This window comes from Neoarius graeffei, chromosome 20 (assembly GCF_027579695.1).
Source record: "Neoarius graeffei isolate fNeoGra1 chromosome 20, fNeoGra1.pri, whole genome shotgun sequence".
Taxonomy (NCBI): domain Eukaryota; kingdom Metazoa; phylum Chordata; class Actinopteri; order Siluriformes; family Ariidae; genus Neoarius; species Neoarius graeffei.
In genome coordinates this window covers 30118900-30144449 of record NC_083588.1, presented here as the reverse complement: position 1 = coordinate 30144449, position 25550 = coordinate 30118900, and the positions used below count along the sequence as shown (strand labels likewise).

Genomic DNA, 25550 nt, shown 5'->3' with positions numbered 1-25550 from the left:
GGGCCTCTATAGCGCCCCCCGAGCACCGTTCAGTGCGAGACCCTATTGTTGCCATGTGTCCAATTCTGTGCTTTGTCGCCATTGTGGGAGTAATGTCTCTTGCCGAAGAAGCTGTGGAAGGTCTTTCGCGGGGACGCATTCCCCCGCCCCCCTTGGCCGCTGGCGCGAGGGCCCGTCGAGGCCGCTAGCGGCTTTAATTATTATTATTATTATTAGGGCCCGAGCACCGTTCAGTGCGAGACCCTATTGTTTTTGAAGGATTATTATTATTATTATTAGGGCCCGAGCCCTATGGGCGAAGGCCCTATTGTTCTTGTAAGAGTTCACTATTATTATTCTTCCGTCTTCTTTATTTTTCTCCGCTGTTGGGCCATTTTCGGGGCACTTGCCATGGGCGAAAACGCACGAAATTTGGCACCAGTTCCGAGAATTGCCACCGCTACTCAGACCCAAAAGCCCAAACTTGGCCGGCGCTCAGGGCCTCTATAGCGCCCCCTAAGTCGTTGTGATTTTGGTCTCCCGCATTAAGGTGCCTGGTTGCCATGTAGTTAGTAGTAGTGGCATGCCATTTGGTACGCATATGTATCTCACTAAGCTGGACAAAAATGTAATGCCAATGCATTAGCCACGCCCAACAGGAAGTGAGGTAATTTCACTTTTGTGTGAAATGCATGGCCACGAAGACGGCGCAACTCCTCCTAGACCGTTCATAGGAATGTCACCAAAATTGATACACATCATCTACAGACATGGCTGACAAAAGTTACTAAATACGTTTCACGTAGGATAAACCGTTCAGAAGTTATGCGTCAATCAATTTTCACTTCAAAATTTTACATGCTAAAAAATTCATAACAAATCTTCTAATTGCTCAACACTGCTCATACTTCACACGCTAATCACTCATTGGGCTTCTGACATGGTACCCAATTTCTGTGATATTTCGCCACTGGGGGCGCTATTTTTGGGCAAAAGATCCAATCTTTCCTCAAATTTGGTCAAACTTCACGGCCTCCCTCTTACTACCTCCCATGTCATGTATACCACATTTTGGGAATTTTCGTCCATGGGGGGCGCTGTTTTTGGTCGACGCAATTTCTCCCAAACGGGTTTTTGGTAAATAATTCCATAATGCTTTTCCTTCACACCACTACCTTGTGATAGTGCGTTGCTGTTGTGGACACTTATTTTTCCATCTCATAATCACTCATGTACAGCATAGCGCCACCTACTGACATGGGAAAAACCAAAAAATTTATTCTTCAAAAATCTATATCTCATCTTCTGTTTACTCAATTGTCATCAAACTTCATACGCAAACTCTTCATAGCTCACCTGACATGTACACCAAATTTTGTGCACTTTCGCCCCTGGGGGTGCTGGTTATGGCAGAAATGATAATGCAGCTTCTGATTTGTCAAACTTGGCAAGCAAAATCTTTACAAGACCCTTTTTGGGGCGCTTGCTATGGTCGACATCGCACGAAATTTGGCTCCTTTTTCTTAGACTCCCACCGCTACTGAGAACCAGAAGCCCAGATCCAGGCGGGCCTCAGGGCCTCTATAGCGCCCCCTAACTCATTGTGATTTTGGCCTCGCGCATTAAGGTGCCTGGTTGCCATGTAGTTTGTAGTAGTGGCATGCCATTTGGTACACATATGTATCTCACTAAGCCGGACAAAAATGTAATGCCAATGCATTAGCCACGCCCAACAGGAAGTGAGGTAATTTCACTTTTGTGCGAAATGCATGGCCACGAAGACGGCGCAACTCCTCCTAGACCGTTCATAGGAATGTCACCAAAATTGATACACATCATCTACAGACACGGCTGACAAAAGTTCCTAAATACGTTTCACGTAGAATAAACCGTTCAGAAGTTGTACGTCTATCAATTTTCAATGCAAAATTTTACATGCTTAAAAATTCATTACATATCTTCAAATTGCTCAAAACTGCTCATACTTCACACGCAAATCACTCATTGGGCATCTGACATGTTACCCAATTTCTGTGATATTTCGCCACTGGGGGCGCTATTTTTGGGCAAAAAATCCAATCTTTCCTCAAATTTGGTCAAACTTCACGGCCACCCTCTTACTACCTCCCATGTCATGTACACCACATTTTGGGAATTTTCGTCCATGGGGGGCGCTGTTTTTGGCCAACGCAATTGCTCCAAAACAGGTTTTTGGTAAATAATTCCATAATGCTTCTCCTTCACACCACTACCTTGTGATAGTACGTTGCTGTTGTAGACACTTATTTTTCCAACTCATAATCGCTCATGTGCAGCATAGCGCCACCTACTGACATGGGAGAAACCAAAAAATTTATTCTTCAAAAATCAATATCTCATCTTCTATTTTCTCAATCTTGATCAAACTTGATATGCACACTCTTAACAGGTCACATGACATATGTGCCAAATTTTGTGAACTTTTGCCACTGGGGGCGCTGTTTTCAGGCAACAATTTATATCTCGGCTTCTGATTGGTCAAACTTGATCAAACTTTACACAACAACTCTGCATAGGTCCCTTGACATGTATACCAAATTTGGTGAACTTTCACCACTGGGGGCGCTCATTGCGCTGTAGCAGTTGCAGGAGAGGTGTTTACAATCATGAGGCACCAGGAGTATGTTGTTTTGGTTGCCTTAAACACACATGACTTGTGGACCACTGGGGGCGCTCATTGCGCTGTAGCAGTTGCAGGAGAGGTGTTTACAATCATGAGGCACCAGGAGTATGTTGTTTTGGTTGCCTTAAACACACACGACTTGTGGGGAATGGGTAGGCAGTCGGGAGCAAGTGTTGTAGCGTTACATACAGACTAATAGATGTCTAATAGAAGACAATCCTATGTAGCTATAGCTTGGTGACTGATGAGGTAAATACATTAATTTGGTTGGGAAGCCATGGCATAAAATGTTCTGTCCATGACAACATCTCAGCGCACCGTGTACTCTGTGTCCAATTCTGTGCTTTGTCACCATTGTGGGAGTAATGTCTCTTGCCAAAGAAGCTGTGGAAGGTATTTCGCGGGGACGCATGCCCCCGCCCCCCTTGGCCGCTGGCGCGAGGGCCCGTCGAGGCCGCTTGCGGCTTTAATTATTCTTCCGTCTTCTTCTTCTTCTTCTTCTTTATTTTTCTCCGCTGTTGGGCCATTTTCGGGGCGCTTGCCATGGGCGAAAACGCACGAAATTTGGCACCACTTCCGAGAATTGCCACCGCTACTCAGAACCAAAAGCCCAAACTTGGCCGGGGCTCAGGGCCTCTATAGCGCCCCCTAAGTCGTTGTGATTTTGTCCTCCCGCATTAAGGTGCCTGGTTGCCATGTAGTTTGTAGTACTGGCATGCCATTTGGTACGCATATGTATCTCACTACGCCGGACAAAAATGTAATGCCAATGCATTAGCCACGCCCAACAGGAAGTGAGGTAATTTCACTTTTGTGCGAAATGCATGGCCACGAAGACGGAGCAACTCCTCCTAGACCGTTCATAGGAATGTCACCAAAATTGATACACATCATCTACAGACATGGCTGACAAAAGTTACTAAATACGTTTCATGTAGGATAAACCGTTCAGAAGTTATATGTCAATCAATTTTCACTTCAAAATTTTACATGCTAAAAAATTCATTACAAATCTTCTAATTGCTCAAAACTGCTCATACTTCACACGGACATCACTCATTGGGCTTCTGACATGTTACCCAATTTCTGTGATATTTCGCCACTGGGGGCGCTATTTTTGGGCAAAAAATCCAATCTTTCCTCAAATTTGGTCAAACTTCACGGCCACCCTCTTACTACCTCCCATGTCATGTATTCCACATTTTGGGAATTTTCGTCCATGGGGGGCGCTGTTTTTGGCCGACGCAATTTCTCCAAAATGGGTTTTTGGTTATTAATTCCATAATGCTTTTCCTTCACACCACTACCTTGTGAAAGTACGTTGCTGTTGTAGACACTTATTTATCCAACTCATAATCGCTCATGTACAGCATAGCGCCACCTACTGACATGGGAAAAACCGAAAAATTTATTCTTCAAAAATCTATATCTCATCTTCTATTTACTCAATTTTCATCACACTTCATACGCAAACTCTTCATACCTCACCTGACATATACGCCAAATTTTGTGCACTTTCGCCCCTGGGGGTGCTGGTTATGGCAGAAATGATATTGCAGCTTCTGATTTGTCAACCTTGGCAAGCAAACTCTTTACAAGACCCTTATTGGGGCGCTTGCCATGGTCGACAACGCTCGAAATTTGGCTCCTTTTTCTTAGAATGCCACCGCTACTGAGAACCAGAAGCCCAGATCCAGGCGGGCCTCAGGGCCTCTATAGCGCCCCCTAAGTCGTTGTGATTTTGGTCTCCCGCATTAAGGTGCCTGGTTGCCATGTAGTTTGTAGTAGTGGCATGCCATTTGGTACGCATATGTATCTCACCAAGCCGGACAAAAATCTTATGCCAAAGCATTAGCCACGCCCAACAGGAAGTGAGGTAATTTCACTTTTGTGCGAAATGCATGGCCACGAAGACGGCGCAACTCCTCCTAGACCGTTCATAGGAATGTCACCAAAATTGATACACATCATCTACAGACATGGCTGACAAAAGTTGCTAAATACGTTTCACGTAGGATTAACCGTTCAGAAGTTATACGTCAATCAATTTTCACTTCAAAATTTTACATGCTTAAAAATTCATAACAAATCTTCTAATTGCTCACAACTGCTCATACTTCACACGCAAATCACTCATTGGGCGTCTGACATGTTACCCAATTTCTGTGATATTTCGCCACTGGGGGCGCTATTTTTGGGCAAAGATTCCAGTCTTTCCTCAAATTTGATCAAACTTCACGGCCACCCTCTTACTACCTCCCATGTCATGTATACCACATTTTGGGAATTTTCGTCCATGGGGGGCGCTGTTTTTGGCCGACGCAGTTTCTCCAAAACGGGTTTTTGGTAAATAATTCCATAATGCTTTTCCTTCACACCACTACCTTGTGATAGTACGTTGCTGTTGTGGACACTTATTTTTCCATCTCATAATCACTCATGTACAGCATAGCGCCACCTACTGACATGGGAAAAACCAAAAAATTTATTCTTCAAAAATCTATATCTCATCTTCTATTTACTCAATTGTCATCAAACTTCATACGCAAACTCTTCATAGCTCACCTGACATATAGGCCAAATTTTGTGCACTTTCGCCCCTGGGGCTGCTGGTTAAGGCAGAAATGATATTGCAGCTTCTGATTTGTCAACCTTGGCAAGCAAACTCTTTACAAGACCCTTATTGGGGCGCTTGCCATGGTCGACAACGCACGAAATTTTGCCCCTTTTTCTTGGACTGCCACCGCTACTGAGAACCATTATAATTAGGCCCCGAGCACCGTACAGTGCGAGACCCTATTGTTGCCATGTGTCCAAATCTGTGCTTTGTCGCCATTGTGGGTGTAATGTCTCTTGCCGAAGAAGCTGTGGAAGGTTTTTCGCGGGGATTCATGCCCCCGCCCCCCTTGGGCGCTGGCGCGAGGGCCCGTCGAGGCCGCTTGCGGCTTTAATTAGGGCCCGAGCCCTATGAGGGCCCGAGCCCTATGGGCGAAGGCCCTATTGTTCTTGTAAGAGTTCACTATTATTATTCTTCCGTCGTCGTCTTCTTTATTTTTCTCCGCTGTTGGGCCATTTTCGGGGCGCTTGCCATGGGCGAAAACGCACGAAATTTGGCACCAGTTCCGAGAATTGCCACCGCTACTGAGAACCAAAAGCCCAAACTTGGCCGGGGCTCAGGGCCTCTATAGCGCCCCCTAAGTCGTTGTTCTTTTGGTCTCCCGCATTAAGGTGCCTGGTTGCCATGTAGTTTGTAGTAGTGGCATGCCATTTGGTACACATATGTATCTCACTAAGCCGGACAAAAATGTAATGCCAATGCATTAGCCACACCCAACAGGAAGTGAGGTAATTTCACTTTTGTGCGAAATGCATGGCCACGAAGACGGCGCAACTCCTCCTAGACCGTTCATGGAAATGTCACCAAAATTGATAGACATCATCTACAGACATGGCTGACAAAAGTTACTAAATACGTTTCACGTACCATAAACCGTTCAGAACTTATACGTCAATCAATTTTCGATGCAAAATTTTACATGCTTAAAAATTCATAACAAATCTTCTAATTGCTCAAAACTGCTCATACTTCACACGCAAATCACTCATTGGGGTTCTGACATGTTACCCAATTTCTGTGCTATTTCGCCACTGGGGGCGCTATTTTTGGGCAAAAAATCCAATCTTTCCTCAAATTTGGTCAAACTTCACAGCCACCCTCTTACTACCTCCCATGTCATGTATACCACATTTCGGGAATTTTCGTCCATGGGGGGCGCTGTTTTTGGCCGACGCAATTGCTCCAAAACGGGTTTTTGGTTAATAATTCCATAATGCTTTTCCTTCACACCACTACCTTGTGATAGTGCGTTGCTGTTGTAGACACTTATTTTTCCAACTCATAATCGCTCATGTACAGCGTAGCGCCACCTACTGACATGGGAAAAACCAAAAAATTTATTCTTCAAAAATCTATATCTCATCTTCTATTTACTCAATTGTCATCAAACTTCATAAGCAAACTCTTCATAGCTCACCTGACATGTACGCCAAATTTTGTGCACTTTCGCCCCTGGGGGTGCTGGTTATGGCGGAAATGATATTGCAGCTTCTGATTTGTCAAACTTGGCAAGCAAACTCTTTACAAGACCCTTATTGTGGCGCTTGCCATGGTCGACAACGCACGAAATTTGGCTCCTTTTTCTTAGACTGCCACCGCTACTGAGAACCAGAAGCCCAGATCCAGGCGGGCCTCAGGGCCTCTATAGCGCCCCCTAACTCGTTGTGATTTTGGCCTCCCGCATTAAGGTGCCTGGTTGCCATGTAGTTTGTAGTAGTGGCATGCCATTTGGTACTCATATGTATCTCACTAAGCTGGACAAAAATGTAATGCCAATGCATTAGCCACGCCCAACAGGAAGTGAGGTAATTTCACTTTTGTGCGAAATGCATGGCCACGAAGACAGCGCAACTCCTCCTAGACCGTTCATAGGAACGTCACCAAAATTGATACACTTCATCTACAGACATGGCTGACAAAAGTTGCTAAATAGATTTCACGTAGGGTAAACCGTTCAGAACTTATACGTCAATCAATTTTCAATGCAGAATTTTACATGCTTAAAAATTCATAACAAATCTTCTAATTGCTCAAAACTGCTCATACTTCACACGCAAATCACTCATTGGGCTTCTGACATGCTACCCAATTTCTGTGATGTTTCGCCACTGGGGGCGCTATTTTTGGGCAAAAAATCCAATCTTTCCTCAAATTTGGTCAAACTTCACGGCCACCCTCTTACTACCTCCCATGTCATGTATACCACATTTTGGGAATTTTCCTCCATGGGGGGCGCTGTTTTTGGCCGACGCAATTGTTCCAAAACGGGTTTTTGGTAAATAATTCCATAATGCTTTTCCTTCACACCACTACCTTGTGATAGTACGTTGCTGTTGTAGACACTTATTTCTCCAACTCATAATCGCTCATGTACAGCATAGCGCCACCTACTGACATGGGAAAAACCAAAAAATTTATTCTTCAAAAATCTATATCTCATCTTCTATTTACTCAATTGTCATCAAACTTCATACGCAAACTCTTCATAGCTCACCTGACATGTACGCCAAATTTGGCAAAAATGATATTGCAGCTTCTGATTTGTCAAACTTGGCAAGCAAACTCTTTACAAGACCCTTATTGGGGCGCTTGCCATGGTCGACAACGCACGAAATTTGGCTCCTTTTTCTTAGACTGCCACCGCTTCTGAGAACCAGAAGCCCAGATCCAGGCGGGCCTCAGGGCCTCTATAGCGCCCCCTAACGTGTTGTGATTTTTGCCCCTCTCATTAAGGTGCCTGCTTGGCATATAGTTTCTAGTTATTATGATTATTATTAGGGCCCGAGCACCGTACAGTGCGAGACCCTATTGTTTTTGAAGGATTATTATTATTATTATTATTAGGCCCCGAGCACCGTACAGTGCGAGACCCTATTGTTGCCATGTGTCCAATTCTGTGCTTTGTCGCCATTGTGGGAGTAATGTCTCTTGCCGCAGAAGCTGTGGAAGGTTTTTCGCGGGGAACCGTGCCCCCGCCCCCCTTGGCCGCTGGCGCGAGGGCCCGTCGAGGCCGCTTGCGGCTTTAATTATTTTTTATTATTATTATTATTAGGCCCCGAGCACCGTGCAGTGCTAGACCCTATTGTTGCCATGTGTCCAATTCTGTGCTTTGTCGCCATTGTGGGTGTAATGTCTCTTGCCGAAGAAGCTGTGGAAGGTTTTTCGCGGGGACGCATGCCCCCGCCCCCCTTGGCCGCTGGCGCGAGGGCCCGTCGAGGCCGCTTGCGGCTTTAATTAGGGCCCGAGCCCTATGGGCGAAGGCCCTATTGTTCTTGTAAGAGTTCACTATTATTATTCTTCCGTCTTCTTCTTTATTTTTCTCCGCTGTTGGGCCATTTTCGGGGCACTTGCCATGGGCGAAAACGCACGAAATTTGGCATCAGTTCCGAGAATTGCCACCGCTACTCAGACCCTAAAGCCCAAACTTGGCCGGGGCTCAGGGCCTCTATAGCGCCCCCTAAGTCGTTGTGATTTTGGTCTCCCGCATTAAGGTGCCTGGTTGCCATATAGTTTGTAGTAGTGGCATGCCATTTGGTACGCATATGTATCTCACTAAGCCGGACAAAAATGTATTGCCAATGCATTAGCCACGCCCAACAGGGAGTGAGGTAATTTCACTTTTGTGCGAAATGCATGGCCACGAAGACGGCGCAACTCCTCCTAGACCGTTCATAGGAATGTCACCAAAATTGATACACATCATCTACAGACATGGCTGACAAAAGTTACTAAATACGTTTCACGTAGGATTAACCGTTCAGAAGTTATACGTCAATCAATTTTCGATGCAAAATTTTACATGCTTAAAAATTCATAACAAATCTTCTGATTGCTCAAAACTGCTCATACTTCACACGCAAATCACTCATTGGGCTTCTGACATGTTACCCAATTTCTGTGATATTTCGCCACTGGGGGCGCTATTTTTGGGCAAAAAATCCAATCTTTCCTCAAATTTGGTCAAACTTCACGGCCACCCTCTTACTACCTCCCATGTCATGTATACCACATTTTGGGAATTTTCGTCCATGGGGGGCGCTGTTTTTGGCCGTCGCAATTGCTCCAAAACGGGTTTTTGGTAAATAATTCCATAATGCTTTTCCTTCACACCACTACCTTGTGATAGTACGTTGCTGTTGTAGACACTTCCTTTTCCAACTCATAATCGCTCATGTACAGCATAGCGCCACCTACTGACATGGGAAAAACCAAAAAATTTATTCTTCAAAAATCTATATCTCATCTTCTATTTACTCAATTGTCATCAAACTTCATACGCGAACTCTTCATAGCTCACCTGACATGTACGCCAAATTTTATGCACTTTTGCCCCTGGGGGTGCTGGTTATGGCAGAAATGATATTGCAGCTTCTGATTTGTCAGACTTGGCAAGCAAACTCTTTACAAGACCCTTATTGGGGCGCTTGCCATGGTCGACAACGCACGAAATTTGGCTCCTTTTTCTTAGACTGCCACCGCTACTGAGAACGAGAAGCCCAGATCCAGGCGGGCCTCAGGGCCTCTATAGCGCCCCCTAACTCGTTGTGATTTTGGCCTCCCGCATTAAGGTGCCTGGTTGCCATGTAGTTTGTAGTAGTGGCATGCCATTTGGTACGCATATGTATCTCACTAAGCCGGACAAAAATGTAATGCCAATGCATTAGCCACGCCCAACAGGAAGTGAGGTAATTTCACTTTTGTGCGAAATGCATGGCCACGAAGACGGCGCAACTCCTCCTTGACCCTTCAGAGGAATGTCACCAAAATTGATACACATCATCTATAGACATGGCTGACAAAAGTTCCTAGATACTTTTCACGTAGTGTAAACCGTTCAGAAGTTATACGTCAATCAATTTTCAATGCAAAATTTTACATGCTTAAAAATTCATAACAAATCTTCAAATTGCTCAAAACTGCTCATACTTCACACGCAAATCAGGCATTGGGCATCTGACATGTGACCCAATTTCTGTGATATTTCGCCACTGGGGGCGCTATTTTTGGGCAAAAAATCCAATCTTTCCTCATATTTGGTCAAACTTCACGGCCACCCTCTTACTACCTCCCATGTCATGTACACCACATTTTGGGAATTTTCGTCCATGGGGGGCGCTGTTTTTGGCCAACGCAATTGCTCCAAAACGGGTTTTTGGTAAATAATTCCATAATGCTTCTCCTTCACACCACTACCTTGTGATAGTACGTTGCTGTTGTAGACACTTACTTTTCCAACTCATAATCGCTCATGTACAGCATAGCGCCACCTACTGACATGGGAAAAACCAAAAAAATTTATTCTTCAAAAATCAATATCTCATCTTCTATTTTCTCAATCTTGCTCAAACTTGATTCGCACACTCTTAACAAGTCACCTGACATATGTGCCAAATTTTGTGAACTTTTGCCACTGGGGGCGCTGTTTTCAGGCAACAATTTATATCTCGGCTTCTGATTAGACAAACTTGATCAAACTTGACAAAACAACTCTGCATAGGTCCCTTGACATGTATACCAAATTTGGTGAACTTTCACCACTGGGGGCGCTCATTGCGCTGTAGCAGTTGCAGGAGAGGTGTTTACAATCATGAGGCACCAGGAGTATGTTGTTTTGGTTGCCTTAAACACACATGACTTGTGGGGAATGGGTAGGCAGTCGGGTGCAAGTGTTGTAGCGTTACATACAGACTAATAGATGTCTAACAGAAGACAATCCTATGTAGCTATAGCTTGGTGACTGATGAGGTAAATACATTAATTTGGTTGGGAAGCCATGGCATAAAATGTTCTGTCCATGACAACATCTCAGCGCACCGTGTACTCTGTGTCCAATTCTGTGCTTTGTCGCCATTGTGGGAGTAATGTCTCTTGCCGAAGAAGCTGTGGAAGGTATTTCGCGGGGACGCATGCCCCCGCCCCCCTTGGCCGCTGGCGCGAGGGCCCGTCGAGGCCGTTTGCGGCTTTAATTATTATTATTATTATTATTAGGCCCCGAGCACCGTACAGTGCGAGACCCTATTGTTGCCATGTGTCCAATTCTGTGCTTTGTCGCCATTGTGGGAGTAATGTCTCTTGCCGCAGAAGCTGTGGAAGGTATTTCGCGGGGAAGCGTGCCCCCGCCCCCCTTGGCCGCTGGCGCGAGGGCCCGTCGAGGCCGCTTGCGGCTTTAATTATTCTTCCGTCTTCTTTATTTTTCTCCGCTGTTGGGTCATTTTCGGGGCACTTGCCATGGGCGAAAACGCATGAAATTTGGCACCAGTTCCGAGAATTGCCACCGCTACTCAGACCCAAAAGCCCAAACTTGGCCGGGGCTCAGGGCCTCTATAGCGCCCCCTAAGTCGTTGTGATTTTGGTCTCCCGCATTAAGGTGCCTGGTTGCCATGTAGTTTGTAGTAGTGGCATGCCATTTGGTACGCTTATGTATCTCACTAAGCCGGACAAAAATGTAATGCCAATGCATTAGCCACGCCCAACAGGAAGTGAGGTAATTTCACTTTTGTGCGACATGCATGGCCACGAAGACGGCGCAGCAACTCCTAGACCGTTCATAGGAATGTCACCAAAATTGAGACACATCATCTACAGACATGGCTGACAAAACTTACTAAATACGTTTCACGTAGGATTAACCGTTCGGAAGTTATACGTCAATCAATTTTCGATGCAAAATTTTACATGCTTAAAAATTCATAACAAATCTTCTGATTGCTCAAAACTGCTCATACTTCACACGCAAATCACTCATTGGGCTTCTGACATGTTAGCCAATTTCTGTGATATTTCGCCACTGGGGGCGCTATTTTTGGGCAAAAAATCCAATCTTTCCTCAAATTTGGTCAAACTTCACGGCCACCCTCTTACTACCTCCCATGTCATGTATACCACATTTTGGGAATTTTCGTCCATGGGGGGCGCTGTTTTTGGCCGACGCAATTGCTCCAAAACGGGTTTTTGGTAAATAATTCCATAATGCTTTTCCTTCACACCACTACCTTGTGATAGTGCGTTGCTGTTGTAGACACTTACTTTTCCAACTCATAATCGCTCATGTACAGCATAGCGCCACCTACTGACATGGGAAAAACCAAAAAATTTATTCTTCAAAAATCTATATCTCCTCTTCTATTTACTCAATTGTCATCAAACTTCATACGCAAACTCTTCATAGCTCACCTGACGTCTACGCCAAATTTTGTGCACTTTTGCCCCTGGGGGTGCTGGTTATGGCAAAAATGATATTGCAGCTTCTGATTTGTCAAACTTGCCAAGCAAACTCTTTACAAGACCCTTATTGGGGCGCTTGCCATGGTCGACAACGCACGAAATTTGGCTCCTTTTTCTTAGACTGCCACCGCTACTGAGAACCAGAAGCCCAGGTCCAGGCGGGCCTCAGGGCCTCTATAGCGCCCCCTAACTCGTTGTGATTTTGGCCTCCCGCATTAAGGTGCCTGGTTGCCATGTAGTTTGTAGTAGTGGCATGCCATTTGGTACGCATATGTATCTCACTAAGCCGGACAATAATGTAATGCCAAGGCATTAGCCACGCCCAACAGGAAGTGAGGTAATTTCACTTTTGTGCGAAATGCATGGCCACGAAGACGGCGCAACTCCTCCTAGACCGTTCATAGGAATGTCACCAAAATTGATCCACATCATCTACAGACATGGCTGACAAAAGGTACTAAATACATTTCACGTAGCATAAACCGTTCAGAAGTTATACGTCAATCAATTTTCAATTCAACATTTTACATGCTTAAAAATTCATAAATCTTCTACTTGCTCAAAACTGCTCATACTTCACACGCAGATCACTCATTGGGCTTCTGACATGTTACCCACTTTCTGTGATATTTTGCCACTGGGGGCGCTATTTTTGGGCAAAAATTCCAATCTTTCCTCAAATTTGGTCAAACTTCACGGCCACCCTCTTACTACCTCCCATGTCATGTATACCACATTTTGGGAATTTTCGTCCATGGGGGGCGCTGTTTTTGGCAGACGCAATTGCTCCAAAACGGGTTTTTGGTAAATAATTCCATAATGCTTTTCCTTCACACCACTACCTTGTGATAGTGCGTTGCTGTTGTAGACACTTATTTTTCCAACTCATTATCGCTCATGTACAGCATAGCGCCACCTACTGACATGGGAAAAACCAAAAATTTTATTCTTCAAAAATCTGTATCTCAACTTCTATTTACTCAATTGTCATCAAACTTCATATGCAAACTCTTCGTAGCTCACCTGACAAGTACGCCAAATTTTGTGCACTTTCGCCCCTGGGGGTGCTGGTTATGGCAGAAATGATATTGCAGCTTCTGATTTGTCAAACTTGGCAAGCAAACTCTTCACAAGACCCTTATTGGGGCGCTATTATTATTAGGGCCCGAGCACCGTACAGTGCGAGACCCTATCGTTGCCATGTGTCCAATTCTGTGCTTTGTCGCCATTGCGGGAGTAATGTCTCTTGCCGAAGAAGCTGTGGAAGGTATTTCGCGGGGACTCATGCCCCCGCCCCCCTTGGCCGCTGGCGCGAGGGCCCGTCAAGGCCGCTTGCGGCTTTAATATTTAGTATAACAGCTCTGGGACATTTCAATGTTTGTATCACTCCTCTTTTCTGTGTTCACGATATAAAATTACAATTGTAGCAATAGTTTGTTTTAGTGAAACTGTTACTATATTTACTATAGGCTCTCGTGTGTGTTGGCATGGCAACATGCAATTTTCGTTGACAGAGCAGAAATAAGCAAAATATTTGCCCATATTGTGTCTGGCATGCCAGTTAATCAATATAAATATCTTCTTTATAGAACTGTTGTATAAAAACTATATCACATTTGCAATCATGCTGTTGTACTGAATATCAGCATGGTTGTGGTTTGTCTGTAGGTCGAGAACCACAGGTAATTCAGTACAACAGCACTTTTGCTCCTGTGATCTTGCTTAATTATAGCAGGTATCAACATTTCCGGTGGCTATAAAAGTTTACATATCCTTATTAAAATCACAGGGTTTTGTGATGTAAAAAAATGAAACCAATATCATGTCAGATCTTTTTCTACCTTTAATGATATTAATTAGAATCACTTCACTGATGATAGATGGATGATAATTACTTTTGAACAAATGCAAGACTCCTGACTGAGCACAAAGGCAGATGAGATTCAGAGTTATGCGGACAGGCAGAACCTGAAGTGATTCTATGATGCACTGAAGGCCATCTATGGTCTGCAGTCCTCTGGATCATCCCCCCTCTACAGCGCTGATGGCCAAACACTACTTACAGAGAAATGACAGATACTGGAAAGATGGGCAGAACACTTTCATAGTGTATTAAATTGGCCATCCTTGATCAACAGTGAAGCCATTGCTCGACTGCCTCAGGTAGAGATAAACCATGAGCTCGACTCCCTACCTACTTTTTTGGAAGTAAAGAAGGCCGTCTCTCAGATGTCCAGTGGCAAAGCCCCGGGCTCAGATGCAATCCCTGCTGAAGTGTTCAAAGCAGCTGGACCATCCACCCTCTTACAGCTGACCAACCTCTTCCAGACTATTGCCCCTTTTCCACCAAAGCAGTTCCAGGGCTGGTTTGGGGCCAGTGCTTAGTTTGGAACCAGGTTTTCTGTTTCCACTGATAAAGAACTGGCTCTGGGGCCAGAAAAACCGGTTCCAGGCTAGCACCAACTCTCTGCTGGGCCAGAGGAAAGAACCGCTTACGTCAGCGGGGGGGGGTGGAGTTGTTAAGACCAACAACAATAACAAGACCGCGAAAGATCGCCATTTTTAAGCGACAAGAAGCAGCAGCTGTACAAACGCGAAGTCATCCATTATTATTGTTGTTGTTGCTGCTGCTGCTTCTTCCGTGTTGTTTTTGCTTCGATATTCGCGCCAAGGTTTATGCAAACGTAGCGACGTAACTGACGTATACAGCGACGTAATGACGTATACAGCAATGTAACTGACGTATACAGCGACGTAATGACGTGTCTCCCCTTAGCACTGCGAGCTATGGAAAAGCAAACTGGTTCTCAGCTGGCTCGCAAGTTGAACAAGTTGTGAACCAGCACTGGCCCCGAACCAGCCCTGGAACTGATTTGGTGGAAAAGAGGCATATGTGGAATGAAGAAAAAATTCCCCAAGACTTCAAAGACGCCAACATTGTCCACATCTACAAAAGGAAAGGCAATTATTTTTTTTTTACATCCTTCTTACATTTACTGCTTTTCTCAGACCATACAGGGCTCTTTTTCTCCTCAGATTTCCTTGTAGCTTGATAGTCTGCTCAACACTTTCTTTTAACTGGCTCATTAGTCCAACACGTTTCATGTAAATTGGATGTTTTTGAGGGTAATTTGTGGCATGTCCTCTGCATATGGTACGTAAATCAGGGACTGAGTCATCATTTGAGGTCTTTAATGTCATACAACAGTTTCAAGATTCAATGCATATTTATTAATACATGATTCCATGTGCTCAAAAATGAACTTGCTTCCTTTATGAATAAGGGCCTTTGTGTGCAAACAAGCTGAACTTCATTTCAAATAAGGAAGAAACTCAAAATAATTGGTTTTTCCATATGTTAAGGAACTTACAGTTGTGGTCAGAAGTTTACATACAGTGACATGAACGTCATCTTGGATATGAATGTCATGGCAATATTCTGGCTTTCAATAATTTCTTTGAACTGTTCTTTTTCTGTGGCAGAATGTACAGCATGCATCTTTAATTTGAAAAAACAAACAACAATAGAATTTGGTGCACAAGTTTTAATTTTCTTTGGGTTTTCTGAAATCAGCACAGGGTCAAAATTATACATACTGTGTCAAAAATGTACATACGCTCACTTAGATTATTAATTCAGAGGTGCTTAAACTTCCAAAATGTCTCTTATCTTGCCAAGGCCGAGGTCTCTTCCTGTTAGTGATCATGATTGACTACAGCTGGTAGCTTCTCTGCGCCTTCATAAAAAGGGTTTGTTTACAGCATTCATTGGATTGACTAACACACAGTAAAATGGGAAAGTCCAAGGAGCTCAGTGCAGATCTGAGAAAAAGGATTGCAGATATACACAGCTCCAGAATGTCTCTTGGAGCCATTTCTAAACAACTGCAAATTCCAAGATCAGTTCAAACAATTGTCTCCAAGTTATTGTGAGGTGTAGTCACTTTGCCAAGCCACTTTGCTTCAAGAAAACCCAAACTGTCACCCTCAGCTGAAAGGAAATTGGTTTGGATGGTCAGGAACAACCTGGGAACCACCATGGCACAGCCCTGCCATGAACTGGAAGCTGATGGATCACTGTCTACAGTTCAGATCACCATGGACTAAGAGGCTGCTATCCAAGAAATAACCCCTTGCTCCAAAATTGACACCTTCAAGCTTAACTAAAGTTTGAAGCTGAAAGATAAAGCCTTCTGGAGGATAGCTGTATGGTCAGATGAGACACAGATTGAGTTGTTTGGCCACAATTACCCCCACACTGTACTAGCTGGTGGTGGTGGTGGTAGGATCATCCTTATTCTGGGGTTGTTTTGCTGCCAGCAGAACTGGTTCATTGCACAAAGTGGATGGAATAATGAAGAAGGAGAACTACCTCAGAATTCTTCAGCATAAACCATCAGAAACGTGAACATGACTTGGGAGTTACAACAGGACAATGAACCCAAACAAGCATCAGAGCTGGTTGTGGAGGATAAAGCAGGCTAATATTAAGCTTAAAACAAGTCCTGACTTCAACCCTATTAAAAAAATATGGACTGTGCTTATAAGTCAAGTCCATGCCAAGAAAAAAAAAATTAATTGAACCCTTCCAATTCTAAATCAAATCAAATCAAGTTTATTTGTACAGCGCTTTTAACAATAAACATTGTCGCAAAGCAGCTTTACAGAATTTGAACGACTTAAAACATGAGCTAATTTTATCCCTAATCTATCCCCAATGAGCAAGCCTGTGGCGACGGTGGCAAGGAAAAACTTCCTCAGACAACATGAGGAAGAAACCTCGAGAGGAACCAGACTCAAAAGGGAACCCATCCTCATTTGGGCAACAACAGACAGCCTGGCTATAATATTAACAGTTTTAACAGGTATAACCCTCAACTGTCCTCATGGGGCCGTCCTTCACAGGAGTGGGGTGATAAAACTCCGACCAGACACAGGGCACCAGGATGGATCAAGCAGGTCCGAGGGGCAGAAGAGGGCAGCATCTCAATCCCAGGATCAACATGTAACTCAGAGGGACAGATGGGGGGGGAAGAGAGAGAGAAAGAAAACACGTTGTTAGGTATGCCCTAAAAATGACAAGTATTAAATCTGTGTGGTAGGCTCGCAGAGACGAGAGTCTTTACATCAGGCATAACACACAATGGCATGTTAATATGGTAAAATATATCATGACCTGCTCTGGCTGGATGCTTGATTGGGTGATGGGAGCACACTCCTCAGCAATGATGAGATGCAGATGGGACCCTTAGGCCTGGCCAAGACAATTCAGTTACATTTCACCAGGTCTGGGACATGCGACAGAATGTCTGACGGCCGATTCCCTGCAGGCTACGATAGCCAGTCGAGGTCCCCACCGTCTCCACCAAAAGATTTCCTGTTGACTCCATGTAACTCAGAGGGACAGATTTGGGGTGGGGGGGAGGGAAAGAAAACACAGGTGGTTAGGTATGCCCAATGTCACCTGAATAAGTAGGAACAGTATACATATTGCACCAAGTACAAGCAGGGACTCCGGCAACTAACTATGACAGCATAACTAAAAGGAGAGAGCCAGAAGGTAACACAGGCATGAGGGAGCCCCGGGACATAAAGCAGCCAGCCACTACACCGTCAACAAACTCGAGTGAGCAAGCGAGTGGGGACTGACAGCATCCATACATCCCAGTTTACCAAAACACTCTATGTCTGAGGACCCTCCAGATCTACTCCTTTACCTCATAAACACCATTAACAAAAGGCTTGACTAAACAGATATGTTTTCAGCCTAGACTTAAATGCTGAGACTGTGTCTGATTCCTGAACATTACTTGGAAGGCTGTTCCATAACAGTGGGGCTTTGTAAGAAAAGGCTCTGCCCCCTGATGTAGCCTTCACTATACGAGGTACCAGCAGATAGCCTGCACCTTTTGATCTAAGTAGGCGTGGCGGGTCATAGAGGAGCAGAAGTTCACTCAGGTACTGTGGTGCGAGACCATGTAGTGCTTTAAAGGTCAATAGTAGTATTTTATAATCAATACAAAATTTGATTGGGAGCCAATGCAGTGTGGATAAGACAGGCGTGATGTGGTCATATTTTCTAGTTCTAGTAAGGACTCTTGCTGCTGCATTTTGAACTAACTGGAGCTTGTTTATGCACTTATTGGAACATCCAGACAGTAAGGCATTACAATAATCCAACCTGGAGGTAACGAAAGCATGGATTAGTTTTTCTGCATCATGCAATGACATTAAATTTCTTATCTTTGCAATATTTCTAAGATGAAAGAAAGCTATCCGGGTGATGTTATCAATGTGAGTTTCGAATGAAAGACTGGGGTCAATAATCACTCCGAGGTCTTTTACTGCTGCACGTGAAGAAACAGAAAGGCCATCCAGAGTTATTGTGTAATCAGAAAACTTACTTCTAGCTGTATGTGGTCCTAGCACAAGTACTTCAGTCTTGTCAGAGTTAAGCAGAAGGAAATTAATAAGCATCCAGTGTCTAATGTCCTTAACACATTCCTCAATTCAATTAAGCTGGTGTCTCTCATCAGGTTTTGCAGAGACATACAACTGTGTGTCATCAGCATAACAGTGGAAACTAATACAATGTTTACGAATAATATCGCCCAGAGGTAACATATATAGAGAAAAAAGCAGTGGACCCAAGACAGAACCTTGTGGAACACCAAACTTTACCTCAGTACGTCTAGAAATATCACCATTTATATCAACATACTGATAACGATCAGTTAGATAAGACCTGAGCCAGGAGAGGACCATTCCCTTAACTCCCACAACATTTTCTAGTCTATCCAGAAGAATGGAATGATCAATGGTATCAAATGCTGCACTAAGGTCAAGCAACACAAGTAGCGAGACACAGCCCTGATCAGATGCCAACAGTAGGTCGTTTACTACTTTAACCAGTGCTGTCTCTGTGCTATGATGAGGTCTAAATCCTGACTGATACATTTCATGGATGTTATTCCTATGTAAATATGAGCATAACTGCTGTGCCACAGCTTTTTCAAGGATCTTGGAGATAAAGGGGAGGTTTGATATTGGCCAATAATTGGACAGCTGACAGGGATCAAGGTCAGTTTTTTTAATCAGGGGTTTGATAACTGCTAGTTTAAAGGATTTGGGTACATAGCCAATCATAAGAGAAGAATTTATTATTTTTAGAAGCGGGCGGCACGGTGGTGTAGTGGTTAGCGCTGTCGCCTCATAGCAAGAAGGTCCTGGGTTCGAGCCCTGGGGCCGGCGAGGGGCCTTTCTGTGTGGAGTTTGCATGTTCTCCCCGTGTCCGCGTGGGTTTCCTCTGGGTGCTCCGGTTTCCCCCACAGTCCAAAGACATGCAGGTTAGGTTAACTGGTGACTCTAAATTGACCGTGAGTGTGAATGGTTGTCTGTGTCTATGTGTCAGCCCTGTGATGACCTGGCGACTTGTCCAGGGTGTACCCCGCCTTTCGCCCGTAGTCAGCTGGGATAGGCTCCAGCTTGCCTGTAGAAGGATAAAGCAGCTAGAGATAATGAGATGAGATTTTTAGAAGCGGTTCAATTACTCCAGGCATTATCTGTTTGAATAGATGTGTCGGTAAGGGATCTAGTACGCAAGTTGAGGCTTTTGATGTAGAGATTAATTAAAGTAATTCAGTTTCTTTTAGGGGAGTAAAACATTCTAACTGATGATCTGATACAGTTATATTGTTAACTACAAGGTCACTTTCATTGTCTAACCTTAAATTAGTAGTTTGAATTTTTTGTCGGATATTCTCAATTTTGTCATTAAAAAAATTCATGAAGTCGTTGCTACTACATACTGCAGGTGTGCATGTGTTGATAGTGGACTTATTCCTGGTTAATTTTGCTACAGTATTAAATAGGAATCTAGGATTATTTTTGTTATCTTCTATTAGGGAGGAGAAATATGTTGATCTCGCAGCACTAAAAGCTTTTCTATACTTCAGGAAGCTCTCCTTCCAAGCTAATTTGAATGCTACCAATTTTGTTTGACGCCATTTACGTTCCAATTTTCGAGTGGTCTGTTTTAATGTGCGAGTGTCATCATTATACCAGGGTGCTAATTTTTTGTCTCTGACCATTTTCTTTTTTTAGAGGAGCTACATTAAAGTATGGCGGAATGTTGACTCTAAGCATTCAGTTGCCTGATCAAGTTCTGCAGGGGCTGACAGTGACCCAATCAAAGTTGACAGCTCTGGGAGATCATTTATAAAGCTCTGTGCAGTAGTTGACGTGAAAGTACGTTTAATACAGTAGCGTGGTGAGGTGCATATATTATTACTCAGACATATTTTGAATGAGATGAGATAATGATCTGAGATAACTTCAGACTGTGTAAGTATGACTATATTGTCTACGTTTAATCTGAATGTTAGTATTAGATCAAGGGTGTGACCACCATTATGGGTCGGTCGTATGACATTCTGCTTAATCCCGACTGAATCTAAGATGGACACAAACGCTGTTTTTAAAGGGTCTTCTGGGTTATCGAAGTGAATATTAAAATCTCCGACAACTAAAGCTTTGTCTAAGGAAATAACCAAATCTGAGATAAAATCTGCAAATTCAGAAAGAAACTCAGAATATAGCCCCGGGGGCCTGTAAATAATAAGCAATGGAATTAACTGGGTAGACTTATTTTTCGAGGCTACATACATTATATGAGTATGAAGAACTTCAAATGTATTAAATTTATAAACAGGTTTGTGTGTTACACCTAGATAATCGTTATAAATAACAGCAACGCCTCCTCCTCTGCCAGTTAGACGAAGCTGGTGTATATAACTGTATCCAGGAGGACTCACTTCATTTAATGCTATATATTCATTTGGCTTAATCCATGTTTCTGTTAAACACAGTACATTAAACTCCTGATCAGTAATGAGTTCATTAACCATTAGCGCTTTAGATGTAAGAGATCTAATTTGACAGCCCAATTCTACCATGAAGAGTCATGAAATATCCAACCAGTATTCTGCCAGAAGCTTGTTCATGGTAAACAAGAATGTTTGATCAAGGTGAATCTTGCGAAGAGACATTTTACCCAAATATTAGGTGTGCTGTATGTATATTTTTAACCCAGAATGTATAATTTTGACCCTGTATTGATTTCAGAAAACCCAAAGAAAATAAAAACTTGTGCACCAAATTCTAGTGTTTTTTTTTTTTTTTTTTTAATTAAAGATGTATGCTGCACATTCTGCCATGGAAAAAAGAACAATTCACAGAAATTACTGACAGCCCAAATATTGCCATGACATTCATATCCAAGATGACATTCATGTCACTTTATGTAAACTTCTGACCACTACTGTAAATTCCAAGATTTCAATAAATATGCCTATGAACTTTTTTTTTTGTGTGTGTGTGTGTGTGTGTGTGTGTGTGTGTGTGCGCGCGCACCCAGGTTTCAGCCAATGGGACTAGTGGAACGGATTCAGGCCATTGCTCAGAATGTGTCTGAAATGGCTGTGCGGGTGGAACAGATGCTGAAGAAAAGTAAAAGTTCTGCCACAGGTGCCTATACTAATTCACTGACCACTCTAAGACCCAATACACCTTAATCTACATTTATAATTTACTACAGATTAGCTAAAATATTCCTCCATATCATGTGACAATAAATCACGATGAAAATTTATGAATTGTGATTATTATCAGGCTGCGTACTCTCTTAGTTTTTCCTAGCTGTAATTGTGTCGTTTGGACAATAGATGGCTCAATAATGTACAATCGTAGAAATGTACATGACTTGATTAGAGGTGGAAGTAACATATCTCTCATGCACCCAAACTAAAACACGTGCAAGAAAAAAAAAGGTCTAAAATGGGAAAGAGTTGATGTGCAGTTGACTGTACAAATAGATTTAGCAATAAATCAGAACTATTTTTTTTTACATACTGCCAAAAACTAAAGAAAAGAGGAGCAAAGCAAAGGTAGTAGGAATTTTCATCAATGTTTCTTCAGAAAAGGCCTACTTGTTATTGACTATTTCACTTTTAATAAAAAGAATATTTTAGTTATTTAGTTGGCTATTATATTTTACTCCAAACTTTGCAAATGTGGGTAAATAATTATTATTGATTATTCAGAAAATGAAAAGGTTTTTTTCATATAAAATAATTTTTTTATTTAACAAAAGTAATATTTAATTTCATGTTGGAAATCAACTTTTGCATTTTTTTGGGAATAAAATTTCATTTATTTATTTATTTATTTAAAATATCATGGGAAAATCAAATTGTGAACCCAGTACTGTGAATCAAATCAAATCATGAATTGGGTGAATCGTTGCATGCCAACTTATAGCTGTAGGTTTCAATCGGTAGGGGAGAGCGGGGTAAGATGAGCCAGGGGGTAAGATGAGCCACCCCCTGTTTCTAAGAAACAGTAAACAAATGTGACCATGTGACCACGTTCAAAGGGGGCCGGGACCATTTACTTACACTTGTGGAGAGGAGCACCACATGTCAAACTAAGTGAGGGACATATTTATAAAAATGTGTTTTTGTGCTTTCTAAGTCAATTCCATGTTTGTCCACAGTGAAGATGATTTAGAGAAGACAAAAGTAGAATAATATTTAGACACATTAGGGTTAAGTTAGTGGCTTTCTAAGCTATGATATGAATGCTAATAAAAATAATTTTGATTAGCCTAATCCCCTTTATTAGCATTTTTCTACAAAATGGTGGCCATGGGGTAAGATGAGCCATTAGATGTGGGGCAAGTTGAGCCACTGGCTCAACTTTTACCCCATTGGTGGCTGAGCTTACCCAATATGGATGACACTTAAGTTTTCACATTTACTGGTCATATATGACAACAACGTATATATATATATATATATATATATATATATATATATATGACATCAGATGAGGAAGACCAGTTGTTAGATGTGGGGGATTATGTTGTGGCAAAATACACGGGGAAGAAGAAAGTGCATTTCTTCATTGGCCAGATAATCAAATTGGATGTCTTCGAAATAGAGGCAAGATTTCTCAAAAGAAGCCGGTCATGCCATGGCTCTGCAAGAAAGCCAACCTTTGTCTTCAAAGAGAAAGATGAGGCTGTCCTGTCAAGACAGGATATTGTGAAAAAATTGCCCCGCCCCTTTACTGTTGGGGGGACAGCACGGAGGGAGAGGCAAATGGTGTTCCCTTGCCATTTGAACGCTTGGAACATTGAATAATGATGAAATGATTGAATGATTGATGGAATGATTGCTGCATGTTTTAGCAATGTTTTAACCTACTGAAAGAAATAAGATTTTTTTGGCACTGTTCTACTGTTTTAGTAATTTCTATAATATAGTATATCTCTCATTCCCTCTCTAACCATCCCTCTTTCTATCTATCTACGCATATCTCTCTCTCTATCCATCTATCTATCCCTCCCTATCTATCCCTATCTATCCCTCGTTCTATCACCTCTCTCTTCATCTCCCCTTCTCTATGCAACGGCCCTATCCCCCACTTGATTGACTTGACTTGATTCATTGATTGCATTTCTAATAATAAAAGTTGTTTACTTTGTTAACCTAACATGTTTTGTGTTGGCTCAATTTACCCCACACAGTGGCTCATCTTACCCCGTGCATGGGGTAAGTTGAGCCACTTGACATTTTTTTTTCAAGAGGTAATATCACTTTAACCATAAGAGCTTATCAATTATGTTTTGCTCAGATAGTAACAGTACACTTTGAAATTTGGTATGGTGTGTAGACTGGAAGCAAAAATGGCTTTAACATGTAGTTATGATGAAAAATGTAAAAAGTGGCTCATCTTACCCCACTCTCCCCTATAGTTATTTTGAAATTATTAGATAAGCCATTGCCAGTTCTTGTTACTGTAACAAACTGAACAACACTAGCATTTTATTTCTTCAGCAAGTTTTAATACTGTAGTCTTCTGCTGATCAAATTGTGCATATTTATTTGTTGCCTCTCTGCAGTCATCCTTTTGAGTTTACTCTGCTCAAATACTTTCTCCATTGTTACCATTGCTGTAATTGTGATCATTACTGCAATCAAACAGAATGATGCATAGTCCCTTTGTGTGTGATCGTGCTCACTGGAGCTTTGCAGCCTGTTGAATAAAGAACAGCCCTGCTCCTTTAATTAGACTAACTGGGACCCAGTTCCACACAGCACAGAGGAATTTTATTAATCAAGGCAAGTGGGTGTTGTCAATTTCTCGTATCCCCACTGCCTGTCAACACACTGGGATAGTTATCAGAGATGCATTTTAACAATGTCAGCTGGCTTGCTAGTGTACAGTGATGCAACCAGAAGGACATAAATGTGACATTTTCAAACCAAAAAGGGGAATCAGGAAGGCAGATAAGGGTAAGATTTAGCCTTCCACTGCCTCATTAAAGCTGCCATAGTTTTGATCTCTTTTAACAACCATTTTCATGCTGTTCTCTGAGAGAGATGTAATATCAAACTAAATGTCTGTCTATGTTGTTTGCAGAGAGAGATGGAATGGCAGGGCAGTGCGAAATCCCAAAAGATCCTGGCTACCCAGACTGCGCAAGTAAAGTTGATGTACGTTGATATTACCTCAATTCATTAGAGATCTCTCACTGAGCTACAGTGCATTCCTTCTGTCATTTTGTAAAGACGTGGCCTGGCAAGGTCAAGCCTGGACACCCATCAGATTCTATATTTTTTGTCAGTTCTTTTATATCCTCTCTGCTAGGAATATAATGCAATAGCTGTATCTGTGTTTGTTTACTGCTCCAAATATTTGGACCCACAAACCAGCAATGGGCATGGTGTAGACTGGAAACAATAATAATAATAATAATAATAATAATAATTATTATTATTATTATTATTATTATTATTGTTTTACACACAGTACTTGAATTTTATAACTGGCTCATCAGTCTTTTCATCAGGCCACTCCCCATGACCTAAGATGACAAGCTACTCTTCTCTAAGTCTAATCTTGTCTTTGTTTTGTCCAGTCTTTTCTTCAAATTAAATTTCTTCATTCTTTTCTTCTTGATTCATGTTCATTTAATATCCAGGACTTTTCAAAGTACATGAGCCG

At 42.6% G+C, this 25550-nt stretch overlaps 1 protein-coding gene across 2 annotated transcripts in view; it reads left to right on the top strand.

Annotated features, from left to right (window-relative positions):
• The window catches only part of LOC132868531 (alpha-1,6-mannosylglycoprotein 6-beta-N-acetylglucosaminyltransferase B-like), a 569499-nt gene that overhangs the window by 225820 nt on the left and 318129 nt on the right, over positions 1-25550 (top strand). For both annotated transcript variants that reach the window (XM_060901478.1, XM_060901476.1), the window contains exons 5-7: positions 19351-19369; positions 21905-22007; positions 24972-25039. In XM_060901478.1, the coding sequence (XP_060757461.1) occupies positions 19351-19369; positions 21905-22007; positions 24972-25039 (190 nt within the window). The remainder of the gene's footprint in view (positions 1-19350; positions 19370-21904; positions 22008-24971; positions 25040-25550) is intronic.